This window comes from Haliotis rubra, unplaced genomic scaffold, assembly GCF_003918875.1.
Source record: "Haliotis rubra isolate DU_JTF1 unplaced genomic scaffold, ASM391887v1 Scf299, whole genome shotgun sequence".
Taxonomy (NCBI): domain Eukaryota; kingdom Metazoa; phylum Mollusca; class Gastropoda; order Lepetellida; family Haliotidae; genus Haliotis; species Haliotis rubra.
Genome location: NW_025766967.1, coordinates 421,850 through 441,787, shown reverse-complemented (window position 1 = coordinate 441,787; position 19,938 = coordinate 421,850). Strand labels below are relative to the sequence as shown.

At 40.1% G+C, this 19,938-nt stretch overlaps 1 protein-coding gene across 1 annotated transcript; it reads right to left on the bottom strand.

Moving 5' to 3' along the window:
• Positions 1-1,582: 1,582 nt before the first annotated feature.
• On the bottom strand, positions 1,583-11,763 carry LOC124282343 (flavin-containing monooxygenase 5-like). The gene is made up of 6 exons (XM_046718309.1): positions 11,646-11,763; positions 7,301-7,759; positions 6,613-6,668; positions 4,987-5,377; positions 4,211-4,563; positions 1,583-1,924 (listed from the first exon to the last, which is right to left on the bottom strand). Exons 1-6 carry the CDS (start codon positions 11,761-11,763, stop codon positions 1,583-1,585), a joined length of 1,719 nt encoding a protein of 572 aa, XP_046574265.1.
• Between the last annotated feature and the right edge of the window lie 8,175 nt (positions 11,764-19,938).

Here is a 19,938-nt window from a genome sequence, read left to right as displayed (position 1 = left end):
TCTACCTAATGTAGACCGAGGGAATAAATTTTGAGACATGATCTAAAATGTGTTTTTATTGATGAAAATACCAAAAACTTAGAAAAATAAGGGGTAGTGGGACGTTATTTGATACAAACATTAACTGCCTGTGTTACATCATCAGCATGCACGGTATCGACAGGTGAAATTGACACCTGAGCACACGCTCGGGTGAGGGGTCATTTAATAGATGTTTTGTTCAAAATGTTGAATATGTGTACGTATAGTATACGTATCAGTTATGTAAGGGATCATTTGCGTGTGTGTGTTTGTTTTGAAATAAACATACGAATTACTGTACATTGGAAAGAATCCTATCACTTGTGTTATCTTATCGATTGATTGTAGAAATGTGCAACGTTTTAATAAATGTTTTGCATGTCAACAGTATATTTCATTGAACAAATATGGATGTAATTCGGTCAGTTGTGAACATTGGCCAAAGATTGAACGAAGTCACTGGTGTAGATTCTTTAGAATATATATATTTTTCTTCTCATAAAGTTTGTAGACCGCCCGTCTAAGCATTCCCTTGTCAAAGTTGTCAAAGATGGTTTTACGTCCCGGTTTTGCATTTGAGACGGTCCCTGTCTTGTCTGATTTGTTTACAATATTGTAAACTTGTTGGTAAGACATGCCAACAGCTCTGCAAGTTCTGTAATAAACCCTTTCTAAACTAATGAAAGGTTACCTCTGTCTTTTTTAAGCAGAAAAACCTATAAAGCTTTGCAACAACCGACTGCAAATCGTTGGCCATAGTGGACGCTATGATAAAGATGTGCATGCATGACGGGAAACTTGTTTATTAAGACTTAACATTTATATTAATATTTCTTCAATAAAGAAAACGATAATTAAGTAAAGTAACATGAACATTCAACATTTATTTGTGTAGGAAAAATGTTAATTTATATTTTTACACCACCTGTATTATTAGCATAAATGTAAAGACTATTTCAGATTTCTGTTGTTTAAGTTGCTGCTTTGGTACCAAATTCTCTCCTGTAAACTGCCCTTTAAATGCATGGGAATGTTAAATCGATTGAAATAAAAATTAGGTAGACAATAGGCGAGTTGATATATTGACAACATAGTACATTTATCACCTTTATAAAGATATTAAGGGTAAAAAGCATTTTTCTAGCATTTCCGACAGTACTTTAGTGAGTGCTTTAAGTGAGTCTAAACCTTTGATGTGTAGTATACGAACGATATACAGTAGGTTGTATAATTATGCATACAACATAGTACAGTGTGTCCAGGTCTTCAGTAAAATACATTAAAAATATCTCAGTAAACATAGTCATGTTTGCCAAATATTTTCCACTCCTCAAGGCCCACAAACTGACATATCGACGGGAAGTAACTCTGTGCAGAAAGTAACAACGTTGCAAATAGTACCTTATCCAGCAGTAAGTACTATAACATATTCTTTCCAAAAACTTAAACTGCTTACAAATACATGTGCATCTGTCTTATCATACAAGACAAATAATTCGCTGTGGTATTTGCAGGTAATTTGACCCTCCGTAGTCTATTTGCTGTATAGCATTTAACCAAGTCACCCTGACAACCAGAAACATTCCCTCTTCTGATAGGCCAAAGCCAACATGGCAATCATTGCAGAAACAATTATGAATCTGAGGAAGCGGTTTGTTGCAGGAATGTCCGGCCCTTGGACATGTCGCATTTGCTTGCCATAGTGCCCGTGTTCTGTGGCATTGTCGATCGCTTCTCTGGCTCCGCTCCAGGAATGCGGCCCCCACAGTCGATGGTGGTATGGGAAGGCAGGTCCGTAGTAGTATTGGTAGGCGAGTCTTGGACCTGCCTTGATCAAGTCAAACAAGGAGGGGGCAACGCCCATCTGCTTTGCAATGTCGTCTCGATAAGGAAGGTTGGGTATCTGAAATATTTAACATATATTTCATAGTACCTGATATGTTGGGGTTTTTATTGAGGAAGGGAATACTTAAATCTGGAAATATTCTGGGCCAGACGAACCGGTGACGCAGTGACAACGGATGCCCACCACTCCATGTCAAAACCTCTGACGACAACTTACAGGGGATCATGAAAGAGCGAGTGAGTGAGTTTAGTTTTACGCCGCTTTTAGCAATATTCCAGCAATATCACAGGGGGTCATGGAAGAACCATATTCTAACCCTATACCTATACGTGTAGACTCGGGATATGCTATATGGCGAGGTTGGGATAGCCTAGTGGTTAAAGCGTTTACACGTCACGCTGAAGTCCCGAGCTGGATTCCCCACGTTTCCCCATTTCTGGTGTCCCCAACCGTGATAACCCATGAAGATCCGGGTTAGAATTGATTTTCAGTAACCCACGCTTGTCGTAAGCGGCGACTAACGGGATTGGGTGGTCAGGCTCGCTGACTTGGCTGACACATGTCATCGTATCCTAATTGTGTAGATCGATGTTCATGCTGTTGATCATTAGATTGTCTGGTCTAGACTCGATTATTTACAGACCGCCGCCATATCGCTGGAATATTGCTGATTGACCTCCGCCGTGATATTGCTGGAAAAGTGCAAAAGTCGGCGTAAAACCATACTCACTCTACTCTAAATGGTTGTAATAATCCCGATAAATTTAATCACGGTATACTCACATAGCTAACGTTACATTTGGCATAATTATGGTGCCTCAAGTTATAAACCTTGGCCATTTGGGTATTGTTGTAATTGTTTAAAACGTATTTTGCTATTTCATGTTAGCTTCCATATATACACTACCCATCAAAAGTTTAGACTCACTAGTGTTAATGTAGCCACTTACTCCAGGCAACTGTTCTAAACTTGATTTTGCAAAATATTCCATTCAGTATAAAATATTCAGTAACAAAACGTAACACCACAACGCAGCTGTTCACGTGCACGATATTTGCACATGCTTTACAGCAATTTGATGCATGATCCTCGTGCAATTCATCTGCATAAGGTTTGCAGTTGGTTCCCCCAAGTTAGCGGAGAAATTCATCTCGATGTAACCATATATATATACATAAGATATAGTGAGTGCTTGAGGTGAGTCTAAACTTTTGATGGGTAGTATATGTTGGCCGACATACTATCACAACAATTATTGGACACGACGTGGTGCGTGCCGTTGGATGATAACGAAATTTTGTCGTACCAAAGATCCATTTGGTCGTCCCATTTTTAACTATCTTCCATTTATCCGTTCATAATATTGAATTATCCAGAGAAGTAGAGATCTGAGGAGACAATCCTGCAGTGTGATGAGCGAGGATGGTAAGCTACTTGAAACTGGGTCATTCAAACGTTTCAATGTCAACCGTACAGATTGTGACGTTCACACGTCACTGTACTGATCATCGCTATTTGATGTTAATTCACAAACAATACCCATGACGGAATCGTGCAGTGGACTTTTGTTTGGATATTTTAAGACTATGGAATCTGTTAGTAGTATACTCGGGTCAGTATATCAATTGTATGCATTGTTTAAATTGTTGTTAATCCATGAAAATGTCATCGGTAGTTACAATTTATATAGGCTATAGAAACTTCAGACACAATAGTTCATACAAAGTTTTTGTGGAAATGAATTACAGTTTATTCTCAGTTCTTGGTAAATGACAAGAAGCTTCTGGGATGTTCATGGTCTGATATTATTCAATTATAGTCAAATAATCCATTCTCTCCCGACCTCATGCAGGAATGATACCTATTTGTATCGTACTTAGATCTTTGCTTAAAGATTTCAAATGGGAGACGTCAGCATTCCACCAGTCAGATCGTCTATTAGGTTGGGCAAGACTCTTGACCTTCACCCTTGGTGTCCACATTCAACACATTGTGAAGGACAATGTAGGAGGATTTCAATGAAGCTGATTCATCAAAACATTGTTACTGTAGACATGTGGGGGACATAGCAAACAGATATCAGTGACCAAATAATGTTTGATGTAATTCGCTATTTTCACTTGTATGTACCAATGTCTTTTCAGATAAACACTTGACTTGCCTTTGCATATGTTACGACAAACGCTACCGGGACTTCACAGTGTCGCGAAAATGTGGTGTCATAACTATTTGAAAGTGATCAATAATAAATTTGATAACGATCATAGTGTATTTGGTATCATATAATATACTTTGCTTTAAGCATAGTGGTTTGTCTCTTATATATATTATTTCTATTTTACTTGTCTCAAATGCTTTCTTTGGATGGATAGGAAGTCATGCATCGACTGTATTAGGAATAATGTCGTTCTATAAGACAGAGGGTTAGTGGTACATTTGCCAGGTGTTTTACTAACCAGATATTTGTAGCGTCCATATTTTTCGAAGATATCTGCATTCATCTTCTCCGTCACCTCAGTCATGACTTTCAGTGAAGGCAGGCGAAGCTTGCCGGTATACACCAGTGCAACGAATCGGCCCTGCAGCTCCGCCAATGCTGGAATCGATCCATCGGAGTCCACACAACCCACAACAGACAGCGTGTGGTGCTGATGTAGGGGGAACATCATCTTGTACAGACCCAGCTTTCGATCCTCTGCAACAAATAGTTACTTCTCTGAAGGACAGTAACATTTCTCTATGTAGTATGTTTCTCCAAGGACAACAAGTGTAACCATCTCTTGGAAGACAAAACTTGATGCCGTTTAAAAAATGTTCTCTGAAACAATTCTTTCAAAAGAATCCCAGCCTTGTTAAACCAGACCACCGTGGTCAGTCTCTAATGTATGGATGTGGAAGAATAGAAATATGTTTCACAATCAGTTTCCTGGTAACTTCTGTACATAAGTGTCATGGCATATTCTTTAAAACTGGGACATATATCTTGAATGTAATTGTTAACTGCCATGAGACTATTGTCTATTCAAAAATAAAGAATAACAGAAACAGAAAAGCTTGACTTTTCTAAATGATGACTCGAACAGATTTGTGTTTACATTTCCACATTTCTTAAAGTTACTTCCTTGAAATGGCTCATCCATAAAGTCTACTGAAAAATCGTATCCAGTTGCAAACAAAACGGCGTCCAAGTTCTTCAGGACAGTGCCGTCATCGAATTCGGCTTCGTGGGGTCCAAGACGGATAAGTCTACTGACAACTTTAATCCGTCCGTTCATGATTTTATACTGAACTCTATCGTTGAGCATTACTCTGGTCCTTGATGGGGGAGTTGAGGGGGCGATGCCCGCCTTGTTGTGATCAAGACGCTCATTGCATGTGTCGACCAACAGCTTGAAGAATTTCGTTGGATTCCACATCTTGGACCGTCTGAAGACAGCTATGTCCCACGGTTGTCCGTTTCTGACACACAATGGCAACAAGAGCATTCCGTCCCCTACACTGTAATACACCTGCAGACGAATAAAGAAACGGAGCAGTAATATGTGTGCAAACCATAGTATATTGGTTCGGTTAGGTGCACGAATCTTGACGAAATCTACTTGCCTTGTATTCGTGAACAGTTGTGGCATTTTCTCTCGTAATATTTGGCACTGCTGATGCTATTTTCGTATAACAAGTTTCATATTATTTTATGTTCTCCATATATTTACTTGTGCTTCTTTTATTCATTTATTCTTTTATGAAACCTATAAAATACCCCGTGGTCTCCTGATATTCTCTCATGACCCCTATATATTAACCCGTGACCTGATATTCTATCATGACCCCCATATATTAACCTGTTGTCTCCTGATATTGTCCCATGACCCCTATATATTAACCTGTATTGTAAAACAAATTTGTAACATTGAAAACATCATTGCCATGAGTTCAATAAATAATGAAACTCAGTGAAAATTGACGAATTCTGAACACAACTTTACACCAAAACGCAGCTGTTCCTATGCACGATATTTGCACATGCCTTTTAGCAATTTGATGCATGATCCTTGTGCAATTCATCTGCATAAGGTCTGCAGTTGTATCCTCAAGTTAGTATAGAAATTCATCTTCAATGTAACCATATGTATGTACGTAACATATAGTGAATGCTTTAAGTGAGTCTAAACTGTTGATAGGTAGTATAGAAACAGCCATAAGACCTATCCCGCCGCTTGATAATGAGTAGCAAGTTTGAACAAACTCACTTGCCTAAGGTGAGACCACATGTGGCCTTGAAACTCCTAAAAATCAAACACGTTCCCCCTTCTAAAGACTTCTTCAATATTCAATTGAACGGATGTGTGACCTGGGCTCAATGCACGAGACAACACACCACCAGTTCTATCTACTATCAGGACAACCCGTCAACATCGGGTTAGAATTGTTCTTCAGCTTGTCGACTAGCGGGATCCGGTGGTCATACTCGCTGTCTTGGTTGACACATTTAATCGTATCCCAATTGCGTAGATCGATGCTCATACTGTTGACCACTGGGTTGTCGGGTCCAGATTCAATAATTTACAGCCCACCGCCATATAGCTGGAATATTGCTGAACGCGGCGTTTAACACCCAACCAACGAATACTACCAGTACAGCCTAACACTTCAACGCTGACATTGCAATGACGACGATAATAAAGGAAATCTAAAATTATGAGAGATAATGGTGTAACGATTGGTCCTATCCAGCCACATGACGTACCTGTTTTGCATAACAGGAAGACTCCACTGACACATCCCCGGATGAATGGGAGTTCCCTGTGGGTAGGAAGTGGGAATATATTGCAGAGAAACTTGTGCATGTTCAGGGGTACAGCCATACTGTTTAATGATTCTTACCGATTTTTTTACCCTTTGAAAAGTGGACTTCGTGATCCTTGTATGTTAAAAAACATGGCAGTAGATACTTACAGATCTTTGGAACAATACCAAATTATCCACAGGAGAACAGACACGTAAGTTATATTTATCATGCTGCTGCTTGTCAATCTGACAAAAATATTAGAATTATGTACAATTTTGATGATTTGCAGTTATGAATTAACTTTGTTCTAAGATCATTGGCGATAAAAACCTAACGCAAGAGGAAAATGATGTCTTTTCTCCTGTAAAGTCACTCTTGAAATAATCGATATTTAAACCATTTTTTCCTACATATCAAAAAGATAAACAATCATGTTACTTGTTTGTATTGACACACCCGTAACGTTTGGAAACAAAGCAGAATGCGCATAAAAGTTGTTGCGTCCAAAATGTGCTTAAATAGTTTTGTGTATTCGACCTTATGTCCATATTAACCGGCTCGTGGTGTTTTGGGGCTTTTCAAATTGGTTGATGTCATCACAAAGACTATCCCTGTCTTGAAAATACATGAAAAACTAATTACTTACCAATGACAAGAACATTCTTGTCCTTGTAGGGCAAACCATCTCTGAACTTGTATGTGTGTTCAAGGGTCCCTTTGAATGTCTCCATTCCTTCAATAGGAGGAATTCGGGGCTTCTTGTAGAAGCCAGAACAGATCATCACAAAGTCATAGATTTCCGTTTTCGTCTTCTTCTGGGCATCCATTGTCTCCACCTGCCATCTTCCCGTGACGTTGTAGTCAGCAGCCTTCTTTATGTTGACGATTCTGGTTCGGAGGTGAATGTGTTTGCGAAGACCAAACGTCTCGCAGTAACTCTGAACGTAGTCGTAGACCATGGTGCGGTTCAGGAATGGCGGAAGGTTGGAGGGGTAAGGGAAGTCACTGAACCCATACATTTCCCTGCTGACGTTGGTGTTCAGATAATCGAAGGCTCTTGCGCCCTGTCCTTCTCTGTATTCTTTGGTGTAGTACCACACACCGCCTGAAGATGATACAACACTGATTAACACCGTGTCTTTAACACGTTTGCTGTGGGGTAGCCAACAGTCCGTTTGGCTCAAAAGTGGAACGATGACTTGCAATCTAACTTGAAAACCTCATAAGCATAAAATGCTCAATGAAACGCTGATCATAATAAAAACATCAGAGCCACTCTGTGAGTTTGTTTGCATAATTTATGCCTTAAAAAATAAAAATTGTTTAACAAACTATCATTAAAATATTGACACAGTTCACTATTTGGTACGAGGGAGGAATGCAAAGAAAAGGACAGCTAGGTGTGCGAGAAAGGGTGGAGACGGCACAGCACAGGTTAATGATTCAATAACTTTGTCGGCACTTGTGCACGTCTTCTCTAACACCTGGCTGTCCCTTTCTCTGCACTCCTCCCTCCCAACAAATAGTGAACTGTGTGAATGTTTTAATGATAGTTTGTTAAACAACTTTTATATTTTTAGGATATAAATTCTGCCAAACCTAAGAGAGTTGGTCTGATGTTTTGAATATGATCAACGTTTCATTCAGTACTTTATGTTTATTAGTTTTTCTAGTTAGATTGCAATTCATCGGTCCGCTTTTGAGCGAAACGGGCTGTAGCGATGTGATATAAGATGTACTATAAGAGTACAATGTGTTCAAACCATTTCTTGTGTCCCCCGTGATTTCAGCAATCCCCCGTGCTGAAATAATGCTAAAAGCGATGTAAACACGTTAACACGTTGCATTGGCCCTGTTTAGAAGTAGCTTGTGATAACATTTCATCTGATTACATTAAGGATCCAGGTTCGATTCAGTAGGTGCGTACAGTGTGTGAAGCCCATTACTCGAAGACCCACAAATATTGCTGAAAGCGGCGTAAAACGTACTCACTCGGTTAGAAATTAGGCCTAGTTTTTGAAGTATTATCTGTCACTGTTGTATTAAAATCCATATTGAAAATCATTATACTATTGTACGGCTAATTGCTGTGATTCAGGGGCGCTGGGGTACTGTAATGATTAAAGCGTTCGCTCGTCACGCTGAAGACCCACATGGGTACAATGTGTGAAGCCCATTTCTGGTGTCCCCCAATCCCCCCCACACACAACACACACACAACACACACACACCCCTATGATATTGCTGGAATATAGGTAACATAACAACATAATTTCTAAGTGGATGTTTTCAAAAAAATCATTCGTTTTGTCTGTAATGTTTTGTCCAAACACTAGCTAAAATAGTTGGTGGTTTTCTTCCTTTTAATTTCTGTTAAGAATACTCTAGGGTATATTGTAAAAAATGTGAGCTACACGTCTGTTCATCCAAGGAGTGCAATCAATCTTTATTTTATTCACTCAAAGTTACCGCCAACGGCAGTACATGAGTTACAAAGAACAAACATAATATTTATTATTGAGAAATGTGACAAATTCTTAATAATCTTAATATTCCCATTACACATTAGTTTCTTATAATTTACTAAAGATGGACATTGGTAATAATACCCATTAATCAAACTTTTACGTTAAGTTGATAAAGCAGTACAATCAAATAGATAGTGGAATTCATCTCCGATAAGTCTTGAGTTTCACTTAGGACATAATCTATCTTGACGAGGGATATTAAAACATCGTCCCTTTTCTATTGGTAAATAGTGGTTGCTTGTTCTAAAATATAATATTGGTTTATAAACGTTTTCTTCAATAAAAGATATTGCTCAAACATGGGCAATCCTTAATGACAGAATAATAAAAACCTTCAGATGAATCGTCAACATCACTTCGCCATGACTGCAAAAATTGATCTCTTGAAAATGTCACAAACTGTTGCAATTGTCTATTCTGTGCAGTAATTCTGAGGAATATCGAAAATGAGTGGTAGACTACATGTTACAATGTAGTTTTAACGTACTTCAACCAAGCATATAATTGACCATGAATATTCTTGTTATATATATAATCACGCAGAAATGAGGCAATTTTATTGTTTGGTTGTGGACATGATAATTTAGACCAATATGAGATCAAACGTTTAGCTATTCGTAAGCACAGTGGGGCTCTGCCTAATTCACCGTAAACCATAATATTTGGTGTAGACATCTTTAAACCTGCTGCCAATTTTAAGAACTTCATATGAACAAGCACGATAATATTAATGTGTTCAACCCCCCACATTTCGCAACCATAAAGCATCGGAAGTACAAGTTTATCAAAGGCAGAGATGAGACAATCCAAAGGTAGATTTAAGTTTCTCGCGCGCTTTAATAAGGACATTGAAGCTTTGTTACCCATATCGGCAGCATGTTTATTAGCTGTTATCATCCTACCATTTCTATGAAATGTAATTCCAAGGTACTTAGAAGTATCTACAATATCAAGCGGTTGCTCTTAATAATAAAATTTATTTTTATTTTTGTTTGCAGGCCCATATCCAAAAATAAGAATTATAGTCTGTTCAGGGTTAATTTCCAGTTTCCATAAATCACAGTAACGTGAAAACCAATTAATTGTTGTTTGTAGTTCGTAACTACTGTCGGCTAGTACTACCGTGTCATCAGCATACAATAAAACTAATAGTTTAATGTACATATTTACAACATCGTTATCTAACTCGAAACTCAAACTATCACATTGACTAGTAAGGTTATCTTCAAGATCATTCAAATAAAATGAAAACAATAAAGGCGAGAAATATTCGCCTTGGCGTGACCCCATGACGAAGTAACTTTATCCAAAGACCGGTTCGCCACACTTTATCAAAGGCCTTGGGAAAATCGACAAAGGCACTGGACAGATTTTCATGTCGATTCGTCAGAGAATTGATAAGATTCTTTATAACGAACACATTGTCCGTTGCCCGACTGTGTATGAGAAATTATATCAAATGTTTCGCAAAAAAATGTTTCGCGTTCATTAATAATCGAGGTAAATATTTTGCCAAAGCAGCTGAGAACAGAAATCGGCCGGTATGAATTTGGATCAGAAACTTTTCCCTTTTTCTTGCATACTGGTTTAATCACACCCGTGAGCCATGCCTCGGGCAAAATTCAAGAATTTAATATCAAATCAAAGAAATATGTGTAAACTGTTAATAATAACCGAGGCGACGCTGCAGTATGATATTCATTTCTTATTAGATCTAATCCGGGAGCTTTATGATTCTTTAATCGCTTTAATGCCAACATGACTTCATTTTCTGCTATCTCGTCATTTAATACAGCAGCATCATAGTCAGGAATATTTTCAACTTCAAAATTTCCCATCACTTCAGTTTCATTTATCACTTTAAAATGATCGCATAAAAGTTCAAGTGAGATGTTCCGGATTCTTCCGTTGCTGCTCTGTTGCTTGGTTTAGTAACTTCCAGTATTGCTTCGGCGACGATCTCATATTTTCCCGGAAACATTTCTTAACATAATCGACATTCTGTTTCTTATCTTTATTCATAATCTTCTTATACTGTTTACTTTTGAAACGTAAGAGTTCGTGATTTCTTTCGGTTTTGTGACGCGCAATTGCGTTTTTAGCTTTGAAAAACTGGCGACGCATTTGTTTACAATCCTTACCGAACACTACTGTCTAACGTGATGTAGCAGCATTTACCTTATTTGGAGCAACACAGAATGTTCCACGTGCTGACTCTAGCAGCACGTGCGTGATCTGTTGCGCGATCGAGTTTATGACCCCGATTATGACCCCGCAGCTCGAATGCAACACAATACTAACACATTCTAGCGTGAATTTCCTTTTGATCAGAAGTGTATTGACCCTACAACATCCATATAGCTTGAATGATTGTGGCATAATTATCAATGCTTAGTGCATCATATTGACCTCGCATCGAAATGTAAAACAACCTAATACATTCAGACTCCTGCTTTACCTTACCAATGTCGTCATATTGTTCAAAACACACAGGTTCCATCCCTTCTTCCAGACACGACTTGATGGCCGCCAGACCAGAGAGGCCTGCTCCAACAATAGCGACTCTCTTTCTTCCACCCATTGCTTTTCTGGAAGAGAGAAGGTTTGATTGAATATCATTACAGCAATCGAGATTAACAAAACCAGGACATATAACAGGTGGGATGTGTGCTAGGTTCTGTTGGACCTGATGATGATAAGGGAGAGACAGACAGAAGGACGGGCGTACAGACCACGACAGATAGACAGAAGGAAGGAATGACGGACGAGCGGACGGACAGACAGACCACGACAGCCATACAATCGTTAGTTTCACTCCCGTACTCAAGGTTTTCATCAACGTGCTCCGAGCTTTTCTCACAGAATGTGGTTAAAAACACACCGCATTATACCTGTCGTACTGTAATATTTGACGTTACCTAAAAGCTCACTGACTACTTTATCACAGTATTATATGTGGAGTAATCTGGAGGTACCTGGAAGTTAGAGTGGTACCTAACTACCTTGTACTCGAATACAGCGATCGGATCAACTACTTCGTATCGCCATAACCCGGCGACGTCTGGTGTTGCTCATGATATCGATCACTGGTTTGTCGAACCAGATTCAATCATTTTTTGCAGATGTCTACGTGCTATACTTATGCTGTAAATCAAACAAAATTACATGAATGAAATAGGTTCAGCAGATTAACTGAGTTGAGACGGACGCCGATTTCAGTGTTTCACTCCATCAACATAATACCTTTAAGAATTGGTCTACAGCAACCCATGCTTGTCTGACGAGGCAACTAACTGGATCAGGCGGTCAGGTCCAACGTTGGAAAGCTGTCTGGTTATGGAGAGTAGATCGCTCTTTCATTGTAAACCCATATCATAACACTGACCAACCTCCAGCACGGCCATACTGCATGACGTTAACGTCAATAAAACGTTCATTAGGACGTTCCCAAAGACCATAACATCTGTCATGGAGAGCGAATGTCGATTCATCAGAAAACATGACATAAGCCATGACATGACAGCTGCTGACGTGTCCTACATCAGTGTTACCTTTGATTCAACTGATGTGCAATAAATGGTGGTGTGATATGTGGACGTCATGCACGCAGATGCCCTCTGTGTTCAGTCGTCACGTATCTGATATCACAACGCCATCTTGCTACTAAGCTGACCAGTACTAGTGTTGCTCTTGGGAGATCTCCGCCGTCATGTCTGTGTGGGTACAGGACTCCCCATCTGTTGTTGACAGACTGAGAAACTTGGTACATTTTGACAACAATATTCTGACGTGTGGCCAACTCCAACATATACCTTGCTTTCCAGACGTCACAAGTCACATGGTCAAAACTGTTACTTTTTAAATGATTAAATGAATGTAATACAGTGTCATTTAGTGCTTGCTTCCACGAAAACAATATGAGCTTGCCCACAACTAAATGTGATCACGGAAGTAAATATTGCATATCACCTCCAGCACGCGTTTGTCCGAGGCCAGACTTAAGTTTATGTTGTTTATGGTTTCAGCGATATTAGCTTTCACTTTTAATCAATCATTTAAATGAAGTTTATGTGTCGTAGGGTTGATAACGGGTGGCTGCAATGCTATATCTGTTGCACTATCAACTTCACTGTTGTGGGTGTATATTCACAAACCATGACGTCAGCAATCGGCAGCATTCAGCATACCATACATCGATACAACCAGCCATCATATCTGCCGACTACTAAAGGAACAAGCCAACACATACTTTGTGTTCCAGGGAGGCAGATCAATTCAGCATATTCTACAAGCCACCGGCAAACCAGCTACAATACACAAAGAAGATCCTTCAGGCGTTGTCTACCACATTCCATGTGGTGACTCGTACGTAGGTGAACCGTCCCGACTTCTAAACACGAGAATCAAGGAATATCAGATATCTATGAAGAAAAAACCTCCAAATCAGACATCTCCGACCACACCCAAGCCAATCCAAATCATACCATCCTTTGGAACAACATCAACATCCTTGAAGCCAACCGATCAGACTACAAGATAAGAGAACTCTTAGAGGCAATCAATATTAAACGACTCAAGCCCACAATCAACATAGATCAAGGGTATTACGTCCGCACCAGAAGCATTAAAATAGGTAATAAGCTACCCCAGCAGGCACTAAGCAAAGTCCCAGCTTGGGCCCATCAATGGGGTTCTCGTTAAACGCCGATAAGTAACCCCACTGGAGTAGTCTTCAAACGTAAACATATTTGCCCAGTTATCCCATCAATTTATCTAAAAATAGAACCATCAAATTTCAAAAGGAAACTCAGTTCTTAAGTCTTATATTAGTTGAGCACCTTATGTAGGATGCGCACATAAAAAATCTAATAAAAAAGGGGTACTAGGGACCTAAACACCCTCTGGTGCCTGGTAGGTTCAAACTCGGAGCCCTCCAAGGAACCCCAAAACACGTCCTACTACACTGCATACACTACCAACAACACAGAATGGACAGGAACACACACCTAACACTATAGACACTCTGAAGCCCACTAAATCACACCCAACCCTTCACAGCCTCAGGCATATTTCTTATGAATCCTGTCCGTTTATGTCGTTTATAATCCAATATAACCAACATGTGAGCATCGTTTTCCATGACGCCCTGGACATTTTCAGGGTCGTATCATGAATGGACCTCGGAGTCAAAGCCAAGACATGGCGAAGGTCATAACAGAAGCAACGAGCCATGCCACCATGTTCTTTAAGGTATGCTGTTTGTGCCAAAGAAGGACATTCACTGACAAGGTGTTGCACAGTCTCAATAAATGCATCGCACAGTCGACATTTCCTATTACTATTACGAGTGTGAAGTGACTGGTCCTGATCAGCAAAAAGAAAGCCTTCAGTTTTAATCTTAAAACCAGCGACCCGTGAAGGTCCGGGTTAGAATAGGTCTTCAGTAACCTAGGCTTGTCGTAAGAGGCGGCTATTGGGATCGGACGGTCAGGCTCGTTGAATTGGGTGACACATATCATAGTATCCCAGTTGCAGAGAACGATACTCATGCTGTTGATCACTGGATTGTCTGGCCTGGACTCAGTTATTTGCAGACCGTGCCATACAGCTGGAATGTTGCTGAGTGCGGCGTAAAACTAAACTCACTCTCTAGTTTAATAAGAGATTTCTATGAGATCACGTTAAGGCTGAAATATTGCCGATGTGACTGTTTAAGATAACTCATCTCCTCATCCTCAGATTCACAGTTAGCTACAACCCTTGTCCTAAACTGTCTCATGAACTTTAGATATTCTAAAACCAAACCTTAAGACCAGCCGACTTCATCCAGGGTACGGAGTCGGTTGGATTGCTATTCTGTTCCACACACTGCATGTACACACGATGCAGTGGTTCCTCAGAAAGTTTCTCCCAAAAAAACGACAATAGCGCAGATTTGGTGGGGTACTTCGCCTGGTTTACCCCCATTGCTGCACCGTCCTGCAGCACATCGCCACCAACAGTATCAACTGGTTCCTGTCCAGCAACCTAGGCGCGCTTATTAAAGCTGTGCAATTCCTTGCTTTCATCATGAGTCTTCACAAACCTCACCCCACGGGAATGTAACTATACAATATTACACAGGTGATGCGAAACTGAAATATTACATTGGGGCATGATTGTGCAACATAATGTGTAGAATGTGATGATCATAGAACATAGATGATGCGTTTAAGAAACATGACATGGTATACATAACATGATTCTGTAACAGTAAAATTGTGGCATGTTCGCTAAAACAACAAGCATACCCTGACTCAGGGTAACATCCAACATTCACACTCACGGCATACACAATTGAGTACTTACCTGTTGTAGAAAGCCGCACAAATGAACCTTTTCTCAGCGAGTCAACTGACAAGTCGTACAGGCAACGGTCATGTGACCACGAGTTTTGTCAGAGGTCTATTTCAAGTTAATATATACAGACTGGGAGAGGGGGTTGTGTGTGTGTGTTGGGGTGTGTGTGAAGGAAGAGCACGTGGTTGTATTTTTCTACACATTCAACATCATCTGCCATATCACCACATCTACTATTAAAGTCCCCCCACACCGTGACACTTCCAAACTTCTGATACTAATGCATGCTGAACAATGACCTCATGCATGTTGAACAATAACCTCATGCATGTTGAACAATGACCTCATGCATGTTGAACAATGACCTCATGCATGTTGAACAATAACCTCATGCATGTTGAACAATAATCTCATGCATGTTGAACAATGACCTCATGCATGTTGAACAATGACCTCATGCATGTTGAACAATAATCTCATGCATGTTGAACAATAACCTCATGCATGTTGAACAATAATCTCATGCATGTTGAACAATAATCTCATGCATGTTGAACAATACATGTATCTGTCTAAAACCTCATGCACTTCAACACGTCTACATGATATCTCGGGGAATAAATAACAGACCCCACAATTATGTTGTTTCCCGTCACGTTTGTCTTTAAGGCATATCCATAAAATACCTTCGAAAGGTTTATTCTGTTCAACAGCTCAATATCTATCTTGCATGGATAAAATATCCTACTCCACCTTAGCCACTATGTTCCTTGTGATGGAGCGTAGTCTTGTTGACCTTTCCGCTTAAACTCGGCTACATTTGGCACTTCCTTCTTTAATGTGTGTCTCACCGATACCAATAACATCCACGTTACTGTTATGTATGCGTTTACACCTACACATGTAATTTCCTCACTCACAGTCCCCCTTCCATCAAATGACATTCCAAAATCCGGTTGTTGCCAATCTGCTTTTATCTTGTCTACCTGCATTATTAACCGCCTCCGTGGTGTAGAGGTTAGAGCGTCCGCCCGGAGAGCGGAAGGTCGCGGGTTCGATACCCGACCGCGTCATACCAAAAGACGTTAAAATATGGTACTTGTTGGTCCCTGCCTGGCGCTCGGCATTCATGGGTACAACAAGGACTGGTCTGCTCGGAGTCAGTATAATGTGTCTGAGTGGGGTATTCCTGCTTCAATGCGGCATGGTATCTCAGTGGGCTAGCACCATAAAACCAGCTTAAGTCTGGGCTAGTACAAGCAGCCGCACATACACATACACACGCATGCACGTCGTCATATGAGCGAAATATTCTCAAGCACGACGTTAAACCCAATTTCACCTCACCTCACGTGTATTATTACCGTGGCGGTGTCCTCCGTGTCGCTCCTGTTGCCCATCGTCACCATAGCGGCGACGGTATTGACATCTTTGACGTTCATTTTGACGTTCCTGGAAACCGTCCTCGTCTTTAAACTCGTCATTGGCAACATGTGGATAGTAGCGTTCCTGGCTGCCAGACGTCAGCCGTTGTTGACGTCCCCGAGAAGTGCTACGTTCAATCATGGAGCTGTTTTGTGTCACAACTCTATTTTCTCTTAATTGTTCGCAGTATGGTTCGCAGATTTTGCATGTTACGTTGTCCGGCGGCTCTTTGAAACGTGGCAGTAAGCACGTCTTTGGAATTTGTAGTCTTTCAGTCACATTTTCCTTTTCATGAATGTTTGACTGAAGGTGTACGACACGTAACAATGATCACAGACCATTGCTAGCGCTGAAGTCATAGATATGTGTCCCTTTCGCAACCAATTTCCTGTCATGATAAATAAACCGTTACTTTTGGTATCCTCAAGCACGGATATACTCTGCAGACTGGTCAAGTGGTCAACTCGAAATCCCGAATGAGGTTCTATCTATATTGTCACACCCTGTGACTGTAAAAGTCAAACTAGTAACAGTCTGACAAGAAGTCAGTTAACAATCATTTTCAACATCCTGTAATAATTTTTAGCATCCTCTAATAATTAACGGTAAATGTTAAGAGTCCGCCACAAAACTTCTTTTTTACTCTTACGAAATGAAGAAGTGGGGTGGGGAGCATGTTCTACTTTAAGTTGGGAGACTGAATGTAGTGTAGGAATATAAGCGTATCCAATTTCAGGGCCTCAAATTTATCATTGTACGACAAAGACCCTAGTGGAACTGTTTGTGCATGTAAGTCGAGCAGCAGAGCACAGGAGAAGGGTGGCAGACCTTGTGTTTATGGTCTGGCGAACACTGGGCAAGGTCATTACACTGCGGGTTACATATAATTGTTTTGTTTAAGCTCAAAAATCACTGGATCTGTTGGCCAGATTCTAGTGAAAGCCCGTTCCGTGGTTCACTCGTGGCTCAAGCAAGGCATGAGTGTTACTCGCCCTTTTTTAACCCGTTTTGAGGGTGCGAATTTATTTGTCAGTAGTTTATACCAGGATAACAATACTGCCACATAGCAAAACAAAACAAAATCAAATTCTGCATTAATCAACCTACGCTGGCCTGTGTATATATTTCACAAGAACGATCAGCATACAAAAATAATGTATTGTTGTATGATTGCAAATATACTTCTCTGGATAACGTCAGGTCTCGGGTTAATGCTCAACAGCTCAAGCCAATTTGAAGATGTCTACATTTCGGAATTTTTAGGTACAATTGAGCATGCCCAGGGGAACTTTCAAAGATCGCCACGCGACTACTGCTTTGTATGTTGTCCGGGGTTACAACATTCAATTCAAGTGAATCTTCCAGACCGTTTTGTAGAAGACAATATATTTCAAATCGCGGGTAATATATTCTGATATTAAGAAAACAATATTCCATACGCTGTGTAACAGTTGTAATATTTTGTAAAATATGTTATGTCATTTGCAATTTAACATGATCGGCAGTGTACCCCAACGCTTCAGAAATTGATTATTTATTAAATTCCAGGGTCTCATTTTAGATGAAGATACAGGGTACCTTCGTTCTCTCTCCCCCCCCAAAACAGGCTTGTTCATGTGTCGCTCTTCTGTTCGGATCAGAAAACAAGCAGGTCAATAGTGAAGAGGCTGATACATGTGTACTGACTTCAGCTGGTTGGCTTCATATATTTCATTTATATATAATACGTTCAGCTCTATCCTGTATAAACCAGTCGTTGTTACCTTATTTACTGGATAGCTATCTACATAAACAAGGGGCGGTGGGATAGCCTAGTGGTTAAAGCATTCGCTCGTCACGCCGAAGATCCTGGTTCGATTCCGCATATGGGTACAATGTGCGAAGCCCATAAACTGGCGTCCCCCGCCGTTATATTGCTGGAATATTGCTAAAAGCGGCATAAAACCTCACTCACTGACTGAAAATCTTGCTTTTTCTGGATCTAGGTTTTGAAATTTGTTTTTGCACTTTTCAATCGCACTCCGATGTCCCTTTGAACACTGACCACAGTAAATGTGTGTTATTATTATTGAAATACTCATGAATTAACTCATTGTCATGGAGAGCATTTCTTACTTTTCATAAAGATGGAAAGAGATGAAGATACAATACGATATCCTCCTCATGGAAAACCACAACACATTTGTGCAGTGTAGGTGTTTTAGGCGTTCGGTCAGAGTTGACGATTAAGTGTTTACTTTCAATCTGTTGGAAACCTGCTTAGTAGCGTATAACATGATATTATAGTCTGCAAACAACATATACTTAATCAGATACGTAGACCGTATATTTGAGTGAGTTGACCTGATACGTTGGGTGCATATTTGAGTGACGACATGTTGGGTACATACTTAAGCGTGTTGATCAGAATCGTCTTGTGCATATTTGAGTGAGTTGACCAGATACGTAGGGCGCATATTTGAGTGAGTTGACCAGATACGTAGGGCGCATATTTGAGTGAGTTGATCAGATACGTTGCGTGCATATTTCAGTGAGTTGATCAGATACGTAGGACGCATATTTCAGTGAGTTCATCGGAAACGTAGGGCGCATATTTGAGTGCGTTGATCAAATACGTAGGGCGCATGTTTAAATGAGTTAATCAAATACGAAGGGTGCGTATTTGAGTGAGTTAATCAGTGACTATTATTTCACTTATTTCACGGCGTGTCAACAAGCATGTGGGAGAAACGAGGGAATGGGAAAGTAAACCAATAAACTACACAGTCAACCAATATGTAATCAACGCGTGTTCGTAACGAAGTACAGCAGGTGAATTCTCTGCGATGACACACGTCGACATTGTACACGTTTGCAAATACAATGCCGTGCAAGGTTAAAACACTTATACTGTTATACGCTTTCGTTTATTGGAGTAGTGTGTATGCATTTTCTTTTGAAAAATCAATGCATTTTTAATAGAAAGCGAGCCATTCTTACAACTTGAACTCAC